Source organism: Pleurodeles waltl, chromosome 3_2 (genome assembly GCF_031143425.1).
Source record: "Pleurodeles waltl isolate 20211129_DDA chromosome 3_2, aPleWal1.hap1.20221129, whole genome shotgun sequence".
Taxonomy (NCBI): domain Eukaryota; kingdom Metazoa; phylum Chordata; class Amphibia; order Caudata; family Salamandridae; genus Pleurodeles; species Pleurodeles waltl.
In genome coordinates, this window is record NC_090441.1 from 123,829,557 (window position 1) to 123,845,876 (window position 16,320).

At 43.7% G+C, this 16,320-nt stretch overlaps 1 protein-coding gene across 2 annotated transcripts in view; it reads left to right on the top strand.

Annotated features, from left to right (window-relative positions):
• NOS2 (nitric oxide synthase 2) overlaps window positions 1–16,320 on the top strand; it is a 60,885-nt gene that overhangs the window by 41,233 nt on the left and 3,332 nt on the right. For both annotated transcript variants that reach the window (XM_069226968.1, XM_069226967.1), the window contains exons 20-27: window positions 3,448–3,526; window positions 5,194–5,375; window positions 6,548–6,711; window positions 8,303–8,513; window positions 11,124–11,211; window positions 11,933–12,054; window positions 14,879–15,027; window positions 15,507–15,701. In XM_069226968.1, the coding sequence (XP_069083069.1) occupies window positions 3,448–3,526; window positions 5,194–5,375; window positions 6,548–6,711; window positions 8,303–8,513; window positions 11,124–11,211; window positions 11,933–12,054; window positions 14,879–15,027; window positions 15,507–15,701 (1,190 nt within the window). The remainder of the gene's footprint in view (window positions 1–3,447; window positions 3,527–5,193; window positions 5,376–6,547; window positions 6,712–8,302; window positions 8,514–11,123; window positions 11,212–11,932; window positions 12,055–14,878; window positions 15,028–15,506; window positions 15,702–16,320) is intronic.

Here is a 16,320-nt window from a genome sequence, read left to right on the forward strand (position 1 = left end):
CAGTTGTCCCATGGACCTGCCAATTCTTTAAAATGTTTTTGTCAATATTCACAAAGGAGAAGAAGCCCATTGGGGACCTCTTTCTGTTTGCAAATGGGTTACCACTACATTTGTTTAGTCGGAAAAATATTAATGTTTGGAACCAGATTAGCATATCCCATTCCGAACCAGTATTTGAAAGCCGCACCTTAAACACTCCCCTTCAGTACTTAGTCGCAAACTGAAACTATGATTCGGTAATGTGTTACTGAAGCACAATTTGAGTTTTTTACATTCCAAAAGTTTTTTTTTCTGAAGTTACAAATGACTCAATTTTGTAAATTAGACCTTTTGCAAACTCATAACACATTCGTACATCTGGCCCAGTATGTGGCTAAATCTGCTTGTTTTCGAAATAAAGGTACAGCAACCACTTGCTCTTCCAGGGTTAAATTCAGTTTCACTGAGTGTTTATCGCTACAGAACCCCAGCACTAGAGGCTATAGTTAAGAGCTACTGACAAGCCACCACAGCTTGTCTTAATGCATCAATCTGTCCAAATGGTGCAGCAGCGCATAGGTCCGTGACAGGCTGCAGAATCCCAGCTCAAGAGGCTGAACTTAAGAACTGCTGGTAAGCCACCATAGCGTACTTGTAATCATGCATTAGTGTGGCCAAGGTCAGACTGGGACAGAAACTAGGCCCAGGCACCAAATTAAAACTGGTCTACATTAGTGAATGAGAAAGCTATAGAAGTGACCCATGTTTGCAAATTGGGGCAGGTTTGAACTTGTAAAGACACACTGTATAGGTTTTTCTGAGAGCACTGGGAAACTGCATGGACTTCAGGTTGCTGTAGGCAATGTTTGTTTTAATATCAGGGCAATCCATAGTAAAAATCTGCCCAGCAGACCATAAGACAGGCTGGCGACCTCCCAAAAAATGTACCATACAGTGATTTGTCAGACCAGCCTTTCAGACACTGCCTGATTGCCTTATAGGCAGGGCCACTGGAATCATGCAAACCTGCGGCCCAGATGTTTTTTTCGTAATTATAGTTTTGCCATATTTACCACATAACCCACCATCTGCCGCATAATCTGCAGATTCTAACAAAATAAGAAGCTATGTTTCTAGCTCAAACAGTTTAAAAGTTACTATGAATGCAGTGACGTGTGTGTCACGCAGCCGAAGGCCCTTTTCGAAGAAAAACCAAATTATGTGGCACATTTTGTGATAGTATTATTGTGAACTTGTCCTATTTACACTAGGTACCACTGTCTGGGTTTAACACCTAAATATAGCAGTAAGCAACAGTGTTAACTTGTGTAAACAGAACAAAATCACAATAATACTATCACAAAATGTGCCACATAATTTGGGTTTTTCTTGCTGCATAATTTACTCAACCCTGCTGCATAATTTGGCCCTCCCCGGCCACATAATTCCAGTGGCTCTGCCTATAGGCCAGTATGACCCTAAATGTTGGCACACACCGACCAGGAGCACGAAGACTTGTCACTGGCCAGCAGCCAGGAACCTGCCTTTGAAATATAAATCCGCCGCTAATGCTCCCAGCTCGCCATCAGTTCTGAAAGTAAAAGGCGTCATAGCGTGAAATCGAGTGTTACCAGATTTTCGTCTAATTGTAATCAGGAAAAGGCGTGTGCCGCAGGGGAGGAAGTGAGGCAGAGAGGGAACCAGCTGCTGAATTAGGGACTTTTGAGACACACGCATCAGTTGACATGAATCCAGCTATTTAGGGCACGGGCATGTAGCTTTTGACCCTCTGCAGTCTGCACCCCACAAACTGAGGATGTATGGGGGCTCCAGGTCATGCATCCAACAGAGTGAGAACGTGCAAAGGCTTCCCGGCCACTGGGGCAGCGGGCTGAGTTACTGGGGCCTCCGCCTCCCCTCTGCATGAGGGAAGGCAGCATGTAATCGGTTTTTGGGCGGTCTGCCTTCCCGCTGAAAACTGTCAGCCTTCCTCTGCTTTCGTATCCTCATCATCAATGCAGAATTCAGACCAAAGCAGGTGCACGTCGTGGTGGCTGTGACGAGTTTTAACTCCGACAAAGGACAAAACGGGCTCTGCCCTGCATCACTATCATTACGTCATTGACGTGTGACGCAATAAGTGCAGTCTGCCCCAATCCATGTGGTGGACGGACCAATGGGTACCGCAGCCTCTCTTCTGTGCCCCAATCACCTTTAGAGCTTAAAGTGCTTTCAATCTCAGCAGCCAATGTGCTGCCTAGTCTAACAAAAACAATTAGGAAAATTTAATATAACCGAATGTAACAACCTTTATAATAATCAGCACTCTGTAACAGAAAAATATATGACAGGGCCCTCATAAATAAAAGACAAGAGCAAAAGCCAAAAGTAGATTGAGAGAACCAGGTACCTAAGGCAAAACCACAATGCCTAACTGCTACCAGAGATCATCCCGGGATGGAAATTTAGCAGATGATGGTGTATCTACACTAGCTTGTAAAAAGATAAAAGATTCAGGGCAAGAAAATCCCATAGTCGAGGTTCATCATCAGAAAAAAACCTGCTGAATTATTTTGCATTGATAAACCTATGGGTTTTCAGCATCAACGGTGATTTCTTATGAGTGGGCCTGACTCCCTCTCCTCGTTCAAGGTCAGAAAAGAACAGATGTGGAACGCTGGTGGTTAAGTGGTCTCTAGAGTAGAAAGCCCTTCAGTCCTTCAGGGCATGTCAGCACCCCGAGGTGTGATACCGAGGATGGTAAGGGACCCACACAGCTGAAAAGGGAACGTGGCACTGTAAGAGGTAAAGGGCACCCCATCATCTGCTGCTGCCCTGTATTGTTACAAAATGCAAAGAATGCCTCTCAGGCACAATAAGTAGCTCAAAAGTTCCTCTTGGCAATAGAATGAGTGCGGGCGAAAAGGCTCTTAGCTTTTTAAGAGACTTTGAAGAAGAATGTGGACAAGGGTATGTGTGCTGTGAACTTCAGAGAGCAAACAGAGGTGCCAATTGAGATCTGACGGGAGGCTTATGGAAGCCCCAGGCACAGGTTGCATCTGAGGCCCTCATTCTCCTAACAGTAAGACCATATTTGAGAGCATTTGTTGGAATCTGGTAGCCTCATTTGGTGGCCTCATTTGGTGGCACCATAAAGTAGCTCCCTATGGTCACCTTTACGCATTGTATAAAGGAAAGCGGGTCTAGCCGTGGACAATCTTCAACATTCACTAGCTACAGGGAGCTGCAATCTCAGCTGTTCTTCTAACTCCTATAAGGACATGCACAGAGTAATTCTGCATTTACTGAGGTATGGCTTGCAAACAGTATGGGCTTGTAAGTGACACACTCTAGTATTCTAAACATGTGGTTACAGTGTTCACCACTGATCTGCTGTAAGAACTCAGCAAAGGAAGAGTTTTGGAATGCTGTCAAGTAACCGAGATCTGTGTTTCTTTCTTTTTTCAGAACTTTCCAATCTGCACTCCAGGAATGTTATTCCGATGAAACTGAAAGCGAGACAGAATCTGCACAGTCTCAAATCAAGGTACCGTCTCAGTGCTCACCTCGGGGTGTGTGCAGATGCTTGCAGTGTGGATGCCACCTTAGGAAAAAAATGTGAAAGAGGGTCCAGTGAGCGCTCTTAATCAAAATTCCTTAGAAATCTCAGTTCACTTTTTTGTATTCCCACATGTGATCGCTGCCTGTATTATTCACATCGCATTGGCAGAAGAAATTGTAAGTGATGGGAATGGATAAGTCAGGGTGTACCACTCACAGAAGCGGTGAGGGAGGGAGGTACCTCTATAGGGATAGATGAAGAAGCAACAGTACAGAAGTACAGCCCAGGAACTATTCTCTGGCAAGTGAGAGCATCACTTGGGGTCCTTGATCCAAGGAGTTTCTTCTCCATACAAAACAGTTACAATAGGTGGTGAATACAGTTGTAGATGCTGATTAATACTAGCGGCAGAAGCCTGCAAGCCACCAATCCCCCAGCCATGCTCCCCTTTTTACGACAGTGTGACGTCTACCAAAAGTTAATTTCCCAGACTGCTCAGATCTTCTTTCCTGGGAAGAAGCTCATATGTTCCCTCTCAGTTTCTTATTTAACAGTGGACTGATATACTCCCTTAGACCTAAGTTCAGCACATCAGCAACAATGGGTATTTTTAAAAAAATTTCTACATTTGTGGCTTCCAGTCTCAACAACACAGTTTCACAAATGCACACAGTGATCCACAGATCATGTCTGCAAGGAGCTATATCAGTTCACAGCTGTTTTCTTCCAGAAAGTCTTCATTCAGCACACAAAAAATAAGTTACTTTCTTTTCATTTAAATGAAGAAACTTTGCACACTAAGCAATGGATGAACATTTTTTGTCCTGCATTAAAAAGGCCTAATAGCCATTTTACCACTGTCCAAAATTATAGTCCGGCCATATTTAGAACGTTATATCCAGTATCAGGCTCTATAAATGACATCGGATATTACTGAACCGGAAGAGGTTTAAAGGCAGGCTGCCAGATTAACCAGAGCAAGGGAATATCCGAGATATAATGAGGACTTCATTCACAGAAGTTTGTTTTCTTTGTAGAAAAGGAAGTTGATAACTGTGTGCTACTGCTACACCAGGGACCAGCAGGAAACCACTTCAGCCAAACAATAGAGCATGAGGCATACACTAAAACCCGTCATTATTATGTGGTGTGGGGCAGGCTCCTGCCACAGGTGGCACTGGAGATTTTTAAAGACAGCTGCATTAACTCAATGAGAGGCATATTATGAGTAGCAAATTCATTCTGCAGAAATTATGCAATGTTTGCATATTTGGGGAAACGATTGGGAAATGTTGCAATTTGTGATGTTAAACACTCATTCTCTAAAACTGTGCACGTTGTCAACTTGCAGAAATCTGTAGGGCATACACAGGTTTTCAGCTATTCTAGCTATAAAACCGTGTGGCTACAAGTTTGTGTAGGACGAGTCTCCCCAACTAGGAGGCTCCCATATTTATTGACAAAGCTTTTGTGACATTGTCTAACACACTCGTGCCTTGCCAAGTGTGGAACAAACTGTATTCATTTTCAGAGCCCATCCCAAAACCTAAGATCTTCACATAAGTCCTCATCGCTACTCAACACTCCAGCCAAAGGGAAATCCTGTTGACGTAAATAAACATTTGTTGCACTTTGTGTTTCTTCGCACACAGCCGTGCCACAATCCTACTCAAGCTTTCCTGTGGGAAGAACCAGGACGTTCGCTATCTGCCAGGAGAACACGCTGGAGTGTTCCCCGGCAACCAGCCAGAACTTGTCGACCGCCTACTGAAACATCTGAAGGATGCCCCGCCTAGTGACCAGACCGTGAGACTGGAGACGCTCAGTGAACAAGGTGAGGCTCTGCCTGGTCTAGCTGATGGGCTGAATGATATTTCAGGGAGCCGGGGAGGTTAGCAGCAGTGGCAACAGAGGAACATTCCCATAATGGTGTGTAAGTTCCTACTTTCAATTTGGCTGAGTGAGGCCTTTATTCTGGGTCTTGGAATAGTCAGTTTGCTAGGCAGTAGCCCTGGTTTAAAAAGTAGCTTATTTCTGAAATTCAAGGGTTTGTGGCATGACTTCTCTCCAACTAGATAATCAAATATTTTCAGGGTACTCCAATAGCTCCCCCACCCAAAAGTGAACTGGTTTTAACTAACAAAATAGGGGTGCTAAGAAGGTCAGAGAGGAACTGAGGAAAGTCTGTAGTTTTGGGGTGTTTACCATAATGGGGCTCCAAGTTCAGGTACTGGGAACAGGGACAGAGTTATAAGACACAGTACATGGGACCAGTGAAAGTCTAAATAAGGTCCAGTCATTGTTGAGGGTGCTAATTGCTATCAGAAAACTGACTACACCTTCATGGATAGCACCAAATGGGAGTCACAAACTTCACAGGCGTAGATCTAATCTATCATTGGTTTCATCTTTATCGATAGAGGGTCATCCACTGCGCTGCATCACAATTGTATCTTTGTCAGTATAATCCAACAGTAGGATTTTTTCCTCGATAATTTTCAGCAGGTAAAACCTGCCAAAATGTACCAGGTAGAAAAGTATCACTAAATAGCAGGACATGTGGATTTTGGTATGGTAAGCACAAAAATATGTATGTTATGTCCCATTTCAGGGACATTATTTGTTAGATGCAATAAATAACGATCCTTTATCAGTGAGATAAATAATGATTCAACTACCCAGTGCTCCTAGTTGAGTCCTAAGTCTCTAGACATATTGCTGATGGAGCAGTAGCCACGTATGAGTGCGGATTGGATGCAACCCTGCTATTGCAGAGCCGCCTGGAGAGTCCTCCAATTGAGATGCTGTATCTGTAGGCTGTGCCAACACCTCTCTTGAGGAAAGAAGATGCCATCATTACAGTATAATTGACTTGTCAGCACAGAAAACAATAGTTGAAGACTGAGCTGTTGGGCAAACACTCTAAAATGAAAGTTCTTGTTTGTGGGCCAGATCCTACTCCTTCGGCACATGCGTCAATGTTTTCTCTGTTTACTTACCATTCAGGGAACTACTGGGCAGTGGATCAGAAAATTCCCCCTTGCACGGTATCCGAGGCACTGACGTACTTCCTGGACATCACCACGCCACCTTCCCAACTGCTGCTGAAGAAACTCAGCCTGCTGGCAACACAGGAAAGAGACCAGACTAAACTAGCATCCTTGAGCCACGTGAGTGCTTTCCTCTACTTTCTGGTGTGGCGGGCTGAAGACTACAGTAATTGGTTTGGCCTGTCCAGGTTGCATGAACATACCATCAAAGTACAGGGTACATAGGAGCCTCCGCCTCACTTCTTGGATTCTGCAAGAAGCTGAAGACCTGGCTTTTCAAGTAGTCCTGCTGGTCCCTGGGTGTGTCTAGACTCACATCTGCTCAATGCCAGGATACCCTCCCGGGTGACAGTGCACCCTACAAATCTATTGGTTAACATGGCTGCTACACATTGTAAGATATTGGGGTGCATGTCCCCAAAGATTTTGAATGTCGCCTGCTGCATGATCAGGGCAAAGAGATTTGTGTTGATTGCTTTAGGATGAAGTAGAGGCTGATGCTGTTCATTTGGGCTCTTCAGAGTTTAGTCACAAACACTTTTCCACAGACGCATTCTGACCTCAAAGAGCAGGGAATCCACTAATTAAAGCTTATGAAAGTGTTTGTTGAGCATACTTTTAATTGTAAAGCACTACCATAAGAACACATGGGACACAAAACCACTACCATAAGAGCACTTGTGACACCAGACATCCCTATACTTTTACTAGCTTTAGTTCTACCACTACTGCTTCTCCCGTCGGTGGTGGACGAGGCAGCATGGACCTCAGATGAAAGGGAGGGCCAGTTATTACAAACATGCACACCCTTTGCTTCTGTTACTGTACTCTCTGAGCGACTTTTGATTACAAACCCCATATCACTGGTAAATTAATAGATCTGGGTGCACCTGGGAACCCAGGTACAATACACCACAATATTTGTGTTTATGGAAAGGCAGTGCCAATATGCTTTTTTTTAAAAATGGCTAACATTTTCAAATTAAGCTGAAGTAACTTCTTAGAAATTCTTGATGATCCCTTCATATGTCCATGCAGATGCTTTAAATCTTTATGCCCTGTAAACAGTGCAGGGGGTGGCAGCCGTGGTCTTTGAATCCCATGACTTGCTGGACGTCCATGGGATGTCACCTTTCTCCTGATGTGATCATCTTTAGCGTCTCCCCAATTCACTGCTTTACGGGGCATAAGGGAGGGCCCGGGTGACCTTGTTGACTAAAAATACCCAATGTAATGGATTTTTGAGGAGCAAGGACATCTTGTAGCAGTAGCCGGGTCTGACAACCAGTAAAGCTGCACGGATTCCTTGAAAGCCTGATGGCTGCGTCTACCACGCTATAGCTTGATACTTTTCCCATTGTTCAACCTGTGCCACAAACTGTGTGGCTCCTCCAATCACACTGTGAGCAGACAGGTTTGAAGAATTGACACCAACACTATGGGTGACTGGTAGCTTGTGAAGTAAAGATCAGAAGTAAGGAGGAAAGCGGACCCAACAGGATACCATACTTGTACAAGCAGAGGTGTTAGCCACTGGAAGGAGAAGTACTCACTGTTCTACTTCTTCCAGAAAAGGAATAACAAATGGCTCTTCACAATACACATTGGTGACCTGTAGATCTCTGTTTATGGCCATTTATTGAAACATGCTGCTGAGAAGAGACGATTAGCTGTGCGTGACTTCATGTTTTCGGGGACTCTTTCATTGCAGAGTTTGGAAGAGTACAACAAATGGAAACGCTTCAGCTATCCAAACATTGTGGAGGTACTGGAAGAGTTCCCATCCATCAGTGTCCCAGCGATTTTCCTGCTCACTCAGCTACCGACACTTAAGGCCAGGTACTACTCCATCAGCTCCTCGCGGGACCTGGTACCCGGAGAAATCCACCTGACGATCGGGGTGGTCAACTACAAGACAAAAGGTATGTAGCACATTTCTTCAAGTCATTTCTCAACTTAAAATACGTGCCATCATGTCTGACTTTTTATAAAGAGCTTTTGAGTGAAAAAGTCCCTTAGAACAAGGTTAAAAGGGTCATACATGACCCACATACACAGGATTCAGGTTACCTACCAAATAATATGTGATGACAAACATCTGCACTGAGTAGCATTAAAATTATTCTAAGTGTTGCATGATGTGAGCTCTTAAATCTCCGCATTCATCTATCCCTCCAAACGATGCAGCCACCGTCCTTCGGTCTGTTGGAGCTGAGCTAGTAGTGCCATAAAGTGGGTGGGGGGAGTCAAGGCAGTTTGCCAATATAGGATAAAATCATAGGATTTCTATGGTCCACTCTGGCACCCCAGATGGGTTTTCGTTTGCATTATGGTCTCCTCGGATGTGCACAGTGGAAGGTGTTGGAAGACGCCTCTGCACCCACTGACTCCCAGTCCTGGTTCCGGCTCTTGTGCCTGCAGCGTGGTGGCACAGGAGGACCACAGGCAGGACAGCGGTGCCCCAGTCCCTCGGCATGCGAGTGGCTAAAGGTGTCCGTGCCCACCACGTCTGCCTCCGCTAACTTCCACATCCGCAAAGTTCATGGGAGCTTGTTTCGAAGCGTTTGCACTTCCTGCCCATGCTCAGGAAATAGTTTCAAACTGTAAATCATCAAATACTGAGCTGTTATTCATCACTGTGATCCAGGCACAGACAACACCAGGAAGCATACTCCATGAAAGTGAAACTTGTGCATCTTCACTAAAGACCTCTGAAACATTTCGGTAGCCTTGTGCTACTAAGCAGTCCCTCCTCCTCGACAGACACTGACTCAAGACTTAAGCATGGCCCTTGGGAAGTGTTGGCAGTCCCAGAACTGGGCTATGTCAAATCTGAATATGTAAAAGATTCCCACAGCTGTAGTAGTTGGGTATAACTTCCTGACTGAGACTTAGAAGGCAGAAGAACAGAGATAAGAGCTTTCTAGACATCACCAATCTTTGAAATCCGCATGAGGACTTGGTACACTGGTGATAAATTAGCGTGAACTCACAGGATAACACAGTCTTATTCACAAGGATAAACCTCATAGTTCTTAATGAAGATGTAAATTTCTGCTAAAATTAAGCACATCCATTTGTCCATGGAGGTGTAAGACTCTAGAACACCAGTAACAATATCCACTTCGGTGGCAATTAAGCTCGACACTTAAAAACAGAACAATTATAAACAATCATACTTCTGTTTTGGTGGAGCAGGTACCCTTGCCATATATTCTTTCATATTTAGGGAATCCTCTGATTCAGATACATACAAATAAGTGCATCATTACGAGGCTCCCGGAAGTTCCATTACAGGCCCAATCAGAATTATGAGGTCCACAGGGTTCTGTAAACTACCCGGAGATTTTGTCTGCTGAATGCAATCGAAATATCCAGTTAAAATATTGAGAAGAACTGAGGAATAAATAGGGGAATTAGGTGCTCCATTCCTGATTCTCCTGCTAACACTGATTTCCTCAGTGAAACCTCAGAGTCCCACTCATAGTACCCTGTAATTCCACTCCCTGGAATTACCAGAGCCACAGTTGTGGTACCTGAGTGGGAGTTTGTGAGCTTTGAGTGAGGACCTCAGTGTTCAGCTACAAGGTTCAAACGATCTTAAGCTGCTTGATGTGTGACTATTGTCAGGACACTGATATCTCTTTGACAACAGTTCGATGAGCTAGCACCCCGCTTACCATGAGAGGGTGTGTTGGCACTCTCCTGTCCACTCTAGATGCTAATGGCAACTCAAGGGAACATCCAGAGTCTGAGAAGAAGCAGCACGATGAAACAGCCTCAGACTGGCTCCCAGCACTCTGGGTGCTTACAGGGTAGGGTCATAAGCTCCCCCCTTGCCTCCGACTAAAAAGGCAACCTTTACATCACTTAAAGTGTGACCTGACCTATAGACACCACGAGCACACCTCTACTTCCTGGTGATCTCGCAAGACTTCCAAATGCAATTAGGCCTAGCCTTAGTCTCGTTTCCATGCCCACTGACGCTTCCTGGCTGGTAAAAGATGCCCATCCAGATGGATGCCATCCATGATGTAAACTAGTTCCAAACAAGATAACAGATAATCCTCAATGATCCACTTTACCCTGGTCCTTTGTGCCTGGGGAGAGCTCCCCAGAGGCAATCTTCTCTCTCCGCTTTGGGTTGTGACTGAGGAAAGCGGCATCTTCTGAAAGGGACCCTTTTACTAGCTTGTTGAAAGGCTGCGTCACGGTCAGGGTGAGTGCCCTGAAACAGTAATGCTGCCTTCTAAATACAGTAGTGCCATATGCCGAGACCCCCATTCCTTGCATAAATATTATTGCTTTAACTGTACATGCTATAGTTTTAAAGGGGCTATCCAATAAAAAAGCTTGTCATCCTACCTAATCTTACATCATCAACAATCGCAAACATTAAGTCCCAAGGAATGCCTTTTTTTTATGACGTCTAGTTGGGTTGAAAAACTCTAGAGACCTCATTCACTAGATGACCCCTTGGATGTAAAATGTAAACATTCTGTAATGTCTCACTTGTACTTCCTCTTCCTCAGGTGGCCAGGGTCCTCTCCATCATGGAGTCTGCAGCACATGGTTGAATACCATCAGTCTCAACGACACGGTCCACTGCTTTGTGCGCAGGTATGTAAGTCTCTACTCCTAGAACATCTATATGTGTTTATGCATCTTGTACTCATTGTTCAGCAAACATTTCAAACTGCAAAGAACCAGAAATAGTTGCCCAAGGTGAAAAAGTATGGTGCAGCTTTTAACCAACACCCCCTTCTCTGCCAAACTAGAGCAGGGATGTCAATTATAGGTCCAGGAAGGCTACGCCCATGCCAGATTTCCAAGATAGTCACTTAAGATACATTTACATACAAAGAATGGACACTACTGGTCTTGAATATCTGTGATGCTTGAACACACAAGCCAACCTACCTGAACTGAGGAGCCACACACTTATCATTTTCTTTAAAAGTGTGATTACCCAGTGGTTACCCAGTGGTTTTCTGGTACTAATAACTGCTCACTTTGCAATTCCCTCACAAAACGTGATGTTCTGTACATCACGTTCAGTTTGTGAATTTACATACCTTCCATCAGTTAACTATTTTTCAACATGGCCAACAAGCTAAAGTAAATGTGGTCTCTGCAGCGGGAGATACTTCCAGTCCAGTCTGAGTTTGTTGTGTTAGGACTAGGAGGCACCCTGCCGACTGTGGCCATCTGGTTGGCCATCTAAATGGTAACTCACTACTATAATAAACCAGCTTTAAGTAGTGTCTTAAAATGACTTTTGCAGCACACAGGCAGGTAGAACTGCAACACAGTATACTTATAGAGTCTTGTTTTCTTACAGTTGCAGCACTTTTCAGCTTCCAGAAGATCCATCCCACCCGTGCTTGCTGATTGGCCCAGGAACCGGAATCGCACCTTACCGGAGCTTCTGGCAGCAGCGCCTCTACGAGTTGCAAACAAAAGGTATAGAAGTAAACCTGCTATTGGTTCGAGTCAGTTGTGGCCTCCAATGAGGGGGATTTGATTGTCCTGTCATTAAGCCTTCCAATTACAGTATAAGATGTCTTCTTTCTCACTCACAATCCTGTCAGATGTGGCACTGTAGACTGGTATGTGTTTTCTGTTCAACAAGAGACTAAGGGCTTGGATTAGATATTGGACGATGAGTTACTCCGGCATAACAGCAACGGATATTCTGTCCGCCAAAAACGAAATCCCATTCTTTCCTATGGGATTTAGATTTTGACGGACGGGAAATCTGTCACCGTTGTAACAGAGTAACCCATCTATCAATATCTAAATCAGGCCCTAAGATACAGTGTGCCACTGTCCCTTATACTAGGAGTACGCTCTGATAAAATATCCCACAAATATGACATAATCCATAGTATTTAGTGATGACTGTGACAAATACTCCCACAGGCTATTGTAGACATTATGTGTCACAAATATCTAACAATCAATGCAACTCATCAGAAACTGTGACAAATGCTCCACAATCCACAGTATTCGCTTGTGATTGTGATTTATATCCCAAGATACACATTCTTCACATGTGACTGTTATAGGTACCCCACAATCCATAGCATTCACTAGTGACTGTGATTATTGCCCCCACACTCCAAAATATTCAATTGGAAACTACAGTATTCCCAGGCTATGTCCCAGAAAGTCCAGTATTCACTTGGGACTGTGATAAATACCCCACAGTCTGTTCTACTGAATGGAAGACAGTGATAAATAACTCAATGGCTCATGGCATCCGATGGACCCCGTGCCGATATCACAATCCGTAGTATTCAATGGGAGAATGTGATCAAACCCCATATCCATCCTGCTCTCAAATATTTCCGTCTGTACACTCTATTTATTAGGAAGCTGTGTGAGAACCCCAAACACCCACGAAAGTCACTGGAGACTGTTGTAGATATCTCTCAATCAATAGTATTAATTTGAGGCTCTGATAAATGTCTCACATTCTAAGAGACTTAACAGGAGACGGGGATAAAATACTCAACAAATCATGAAAATCACTAGGCACTGTGCGGGCAGTCACCAATCCACAGTGTTCAGTGAGAGACTGTGATAGAAATCCAGCTGTTCACTGTGGTCAGTGAGATACTGCGAAAAATGCTCCACTCCCCACTTTAATCCATAAGAGACTGTTAGAAATATCTCCCGGTCCATTAAATGCAAGAACGTACTGTCTTACACATACCCAATGCTTTGAATTATATGTGAGACTGCGAGAAATATCACTCGGTCCACTGAATCCAAGAAAACACTGTCTTACATGCCTCAGTTCTTTGATTTACTATGAGAACTATCACTCAGTCCAATTGAAGAAAATAAATACTGTCCTGCATATGCCTACATTTTTTTTTAATGTTATGACAGACTGTGAAAACTTTTCTGATACCCACATTAATGATGGGAAGACTGTAATAAATGTCACTCAGTCTGCTGAATCCAAGAAAAAACTGCCTTACATATCCCTTAACCCACTGAAACATCTGGGAGACAGTGAGAAATATTTACTTACCCACTTCATTCATTATGGGAGAGTGATAAATGTGTATATGTAACATATCCCTCAACCCAATGTTGTAAATAAGGGACTAGCGTTTGTCCTATACTAATTATTTACATCAAACACTGTGAAGCAGTAACTAGCACGTTATTTCATCTGGAAATCCCCCCTGGACAAGCTGTATTGGATCACAGCAAGGTATCTCTTGTCCTGAACTGAATTGTAGGTTGTGGAGAGATTAAATAGAATGGTCTAAGCTCCTTCTTTTAAGGAGGCAAAGATTGTGGTAAAGCTCTATGACATGTTTAACTTTCAGTTTCAAGAATGGGAAGAAGATTGTTGAGGTTGAAATATTTAGTAATATAATGAATATACAACATAATATGGGGAGAGTGTCAAGTTAATTAAGTGATCAGTAGTTGTTTGTCATTAGTGTATGTTGTAGAACCAGTACTCAAATGATGATACGGGGCTAATGTTTCTAATACTCAACGTAGCTTCTATAAATGTTCACACAAATTGTGCATTTTATTTATAAAGTGTATCCCAAATATGTATTTATTGTTTCTATTTATTTTTGCATGGTCCATGTAAACCCAATAAAATGTAAAATAGAAGATGAACACATACAGCATCCATATAACTGATAGAGAAAAAAGACAATCATTTTTATCTCCCATGATGTCAACCTATTCCCTTAATACTAATCGAAATCTTGACCATACTCTGACTCTGTGACAGCCTGGATCCACGCCTAATCCTAACCGGTGGCACCAACTATGAATTCAAGAAGATACTCAAACTAGGCCAACTTGGATGTTTTAATTTGCCTTTTTTCAAACTATTGTCCAAATATGGCTCTAGTGGCCCTTAATATTGCCTAGGGTTTAAACCAGCTCTGATAGCGTCCAGGGAGGATGGCAATCTGTGCTGTAGACATTATTCATATATCAGCGCTCTTGTCCATTATTTTGCAGCACAAAGGCAGTCCTTCATTTGTTCAGAGTCAAAGGCAGAAGTTCCCTTCTTTAAAACATTTTTATGGATGGCAGAGATCAAGTCACTCAATAACCATATAAACATTTATATTTACACTATAATTAAATCCACTAAAAAGTCCTTTGGCTAATTTCCAGTCTTAATCAAGAACTCAACTGATGTATGAGTGTGTCACCTGGCTCTGTGACGGGGGCTTTGTACCAGATATGTTTCATGTGAATCTGTTCCATCATGAAAATTGTATTTTCCCCTTGGCAGGTGTTAAAGCACAAGGAATGGTCTTGGTGTTTGGATGCCGCCAGGCAGGACTGGATCACCTCTACAAAGATGAGACAGAGGAAATGAGAAGGAAGGGCGTACTGCAAGCAGTGTACACCGCGTACTCCAGGGAGCCTGAGAAACCTAAAGTAAGACTCGCTTCTCATTACCACCTACCTACAAGGGGACCTCATAGCAATATGAAGGGCCAGGAACCCAGAGGTCTACGGTCAACTGAGCTTCAGAAGCGGTGCAACGAACGCGCATGGAGCATGTGCACACTGTACTTGTAACAATCATAACAATGCAAATCACAACATATGAGTGTTGTACGGTGTTGGTCCTTGTAAATGCCAATATTTCAGGATCACCACTGACTACATAAAAAAGTCCTGTTTAGATTAATATGCACATTTATCACTGGTTCTGCTGCACCAGGCCTGTCTTTTACAACCGAACTTGATAATCGACCACTGTGACTAGACGTTCAAATACTAGAAGCACCACCAGTGTAGCCTACTTGCAATGGGTGATACTCTTGGTCTGCGCAAATCAAGACAGGTAGCTACATTTCCCACACTTGATGTACCAAAAAACACCGGATTAACTATTAATATCTTACTTTCAGGCTTACGTGCAGGACATTCTACGGAGTCAGCTCCGGGAGGAGGTCGTTCGGATAGTGCACCAGGAGCAGGGCCACCTCTACATCTGCGGGGACGTACGGATGGCGCGGGAAGTTGGCGCGGTCTTGAAGGAAGTCATTGGTCAGAAGCTGAAGCTCACCGAAGAGCAGGTGGAAGAGTACTTCTCCAAATTAAAGGTACTTGACATTCAGCTATGCACTGCGGTTAGTTACTTTTTCATGCTTTCGTTGGAAATCGTGGCAGACAAGCAGAAGTGCTGCAATTGAAGAAGACTATGGTGGAGAAAGGACTATCTGCATAGGTAGCGAGCAGAAGCCCCTGTTTACCTTTGACCTGATGTTTACAGTTTGGTAATTCTCAGCAATCCAATAATTGTGCTAGTAAAGAAGCTCAGTACAGCAGCCGCTACAGTACCTTGTGTAACCTGCCAGGTCCATTCTGCCTCTAGGCCTTCCTAGGTCAGTACAGTGAGTACCTTGCAGCCACTGAGATGCTGACTAATGATAATTTAAGCGACTAAGCAGTGTTCCTAGAACCCTGTGGCTTTCTAATCTTGGCGCTGGCTTCATGAGGCCTGAGACGAGGTGTAGCAGGGACAGTGCCTGGCCTGAGAAAGTGCTAGCCAAGAGTAGCAGCTGCTAGCCCTGTCTGCCTCTAAATGATTTCCATGACTTTAACTCTAACACACATGCAAAAACGGAGCCGTACATTTTACAAAATGCCAGAGGTATTGCAAGACTGCTGTGGGCTATGATGCAACTAAAGATGCCCCTCCCTCTCGTCTGTTTCACAGTC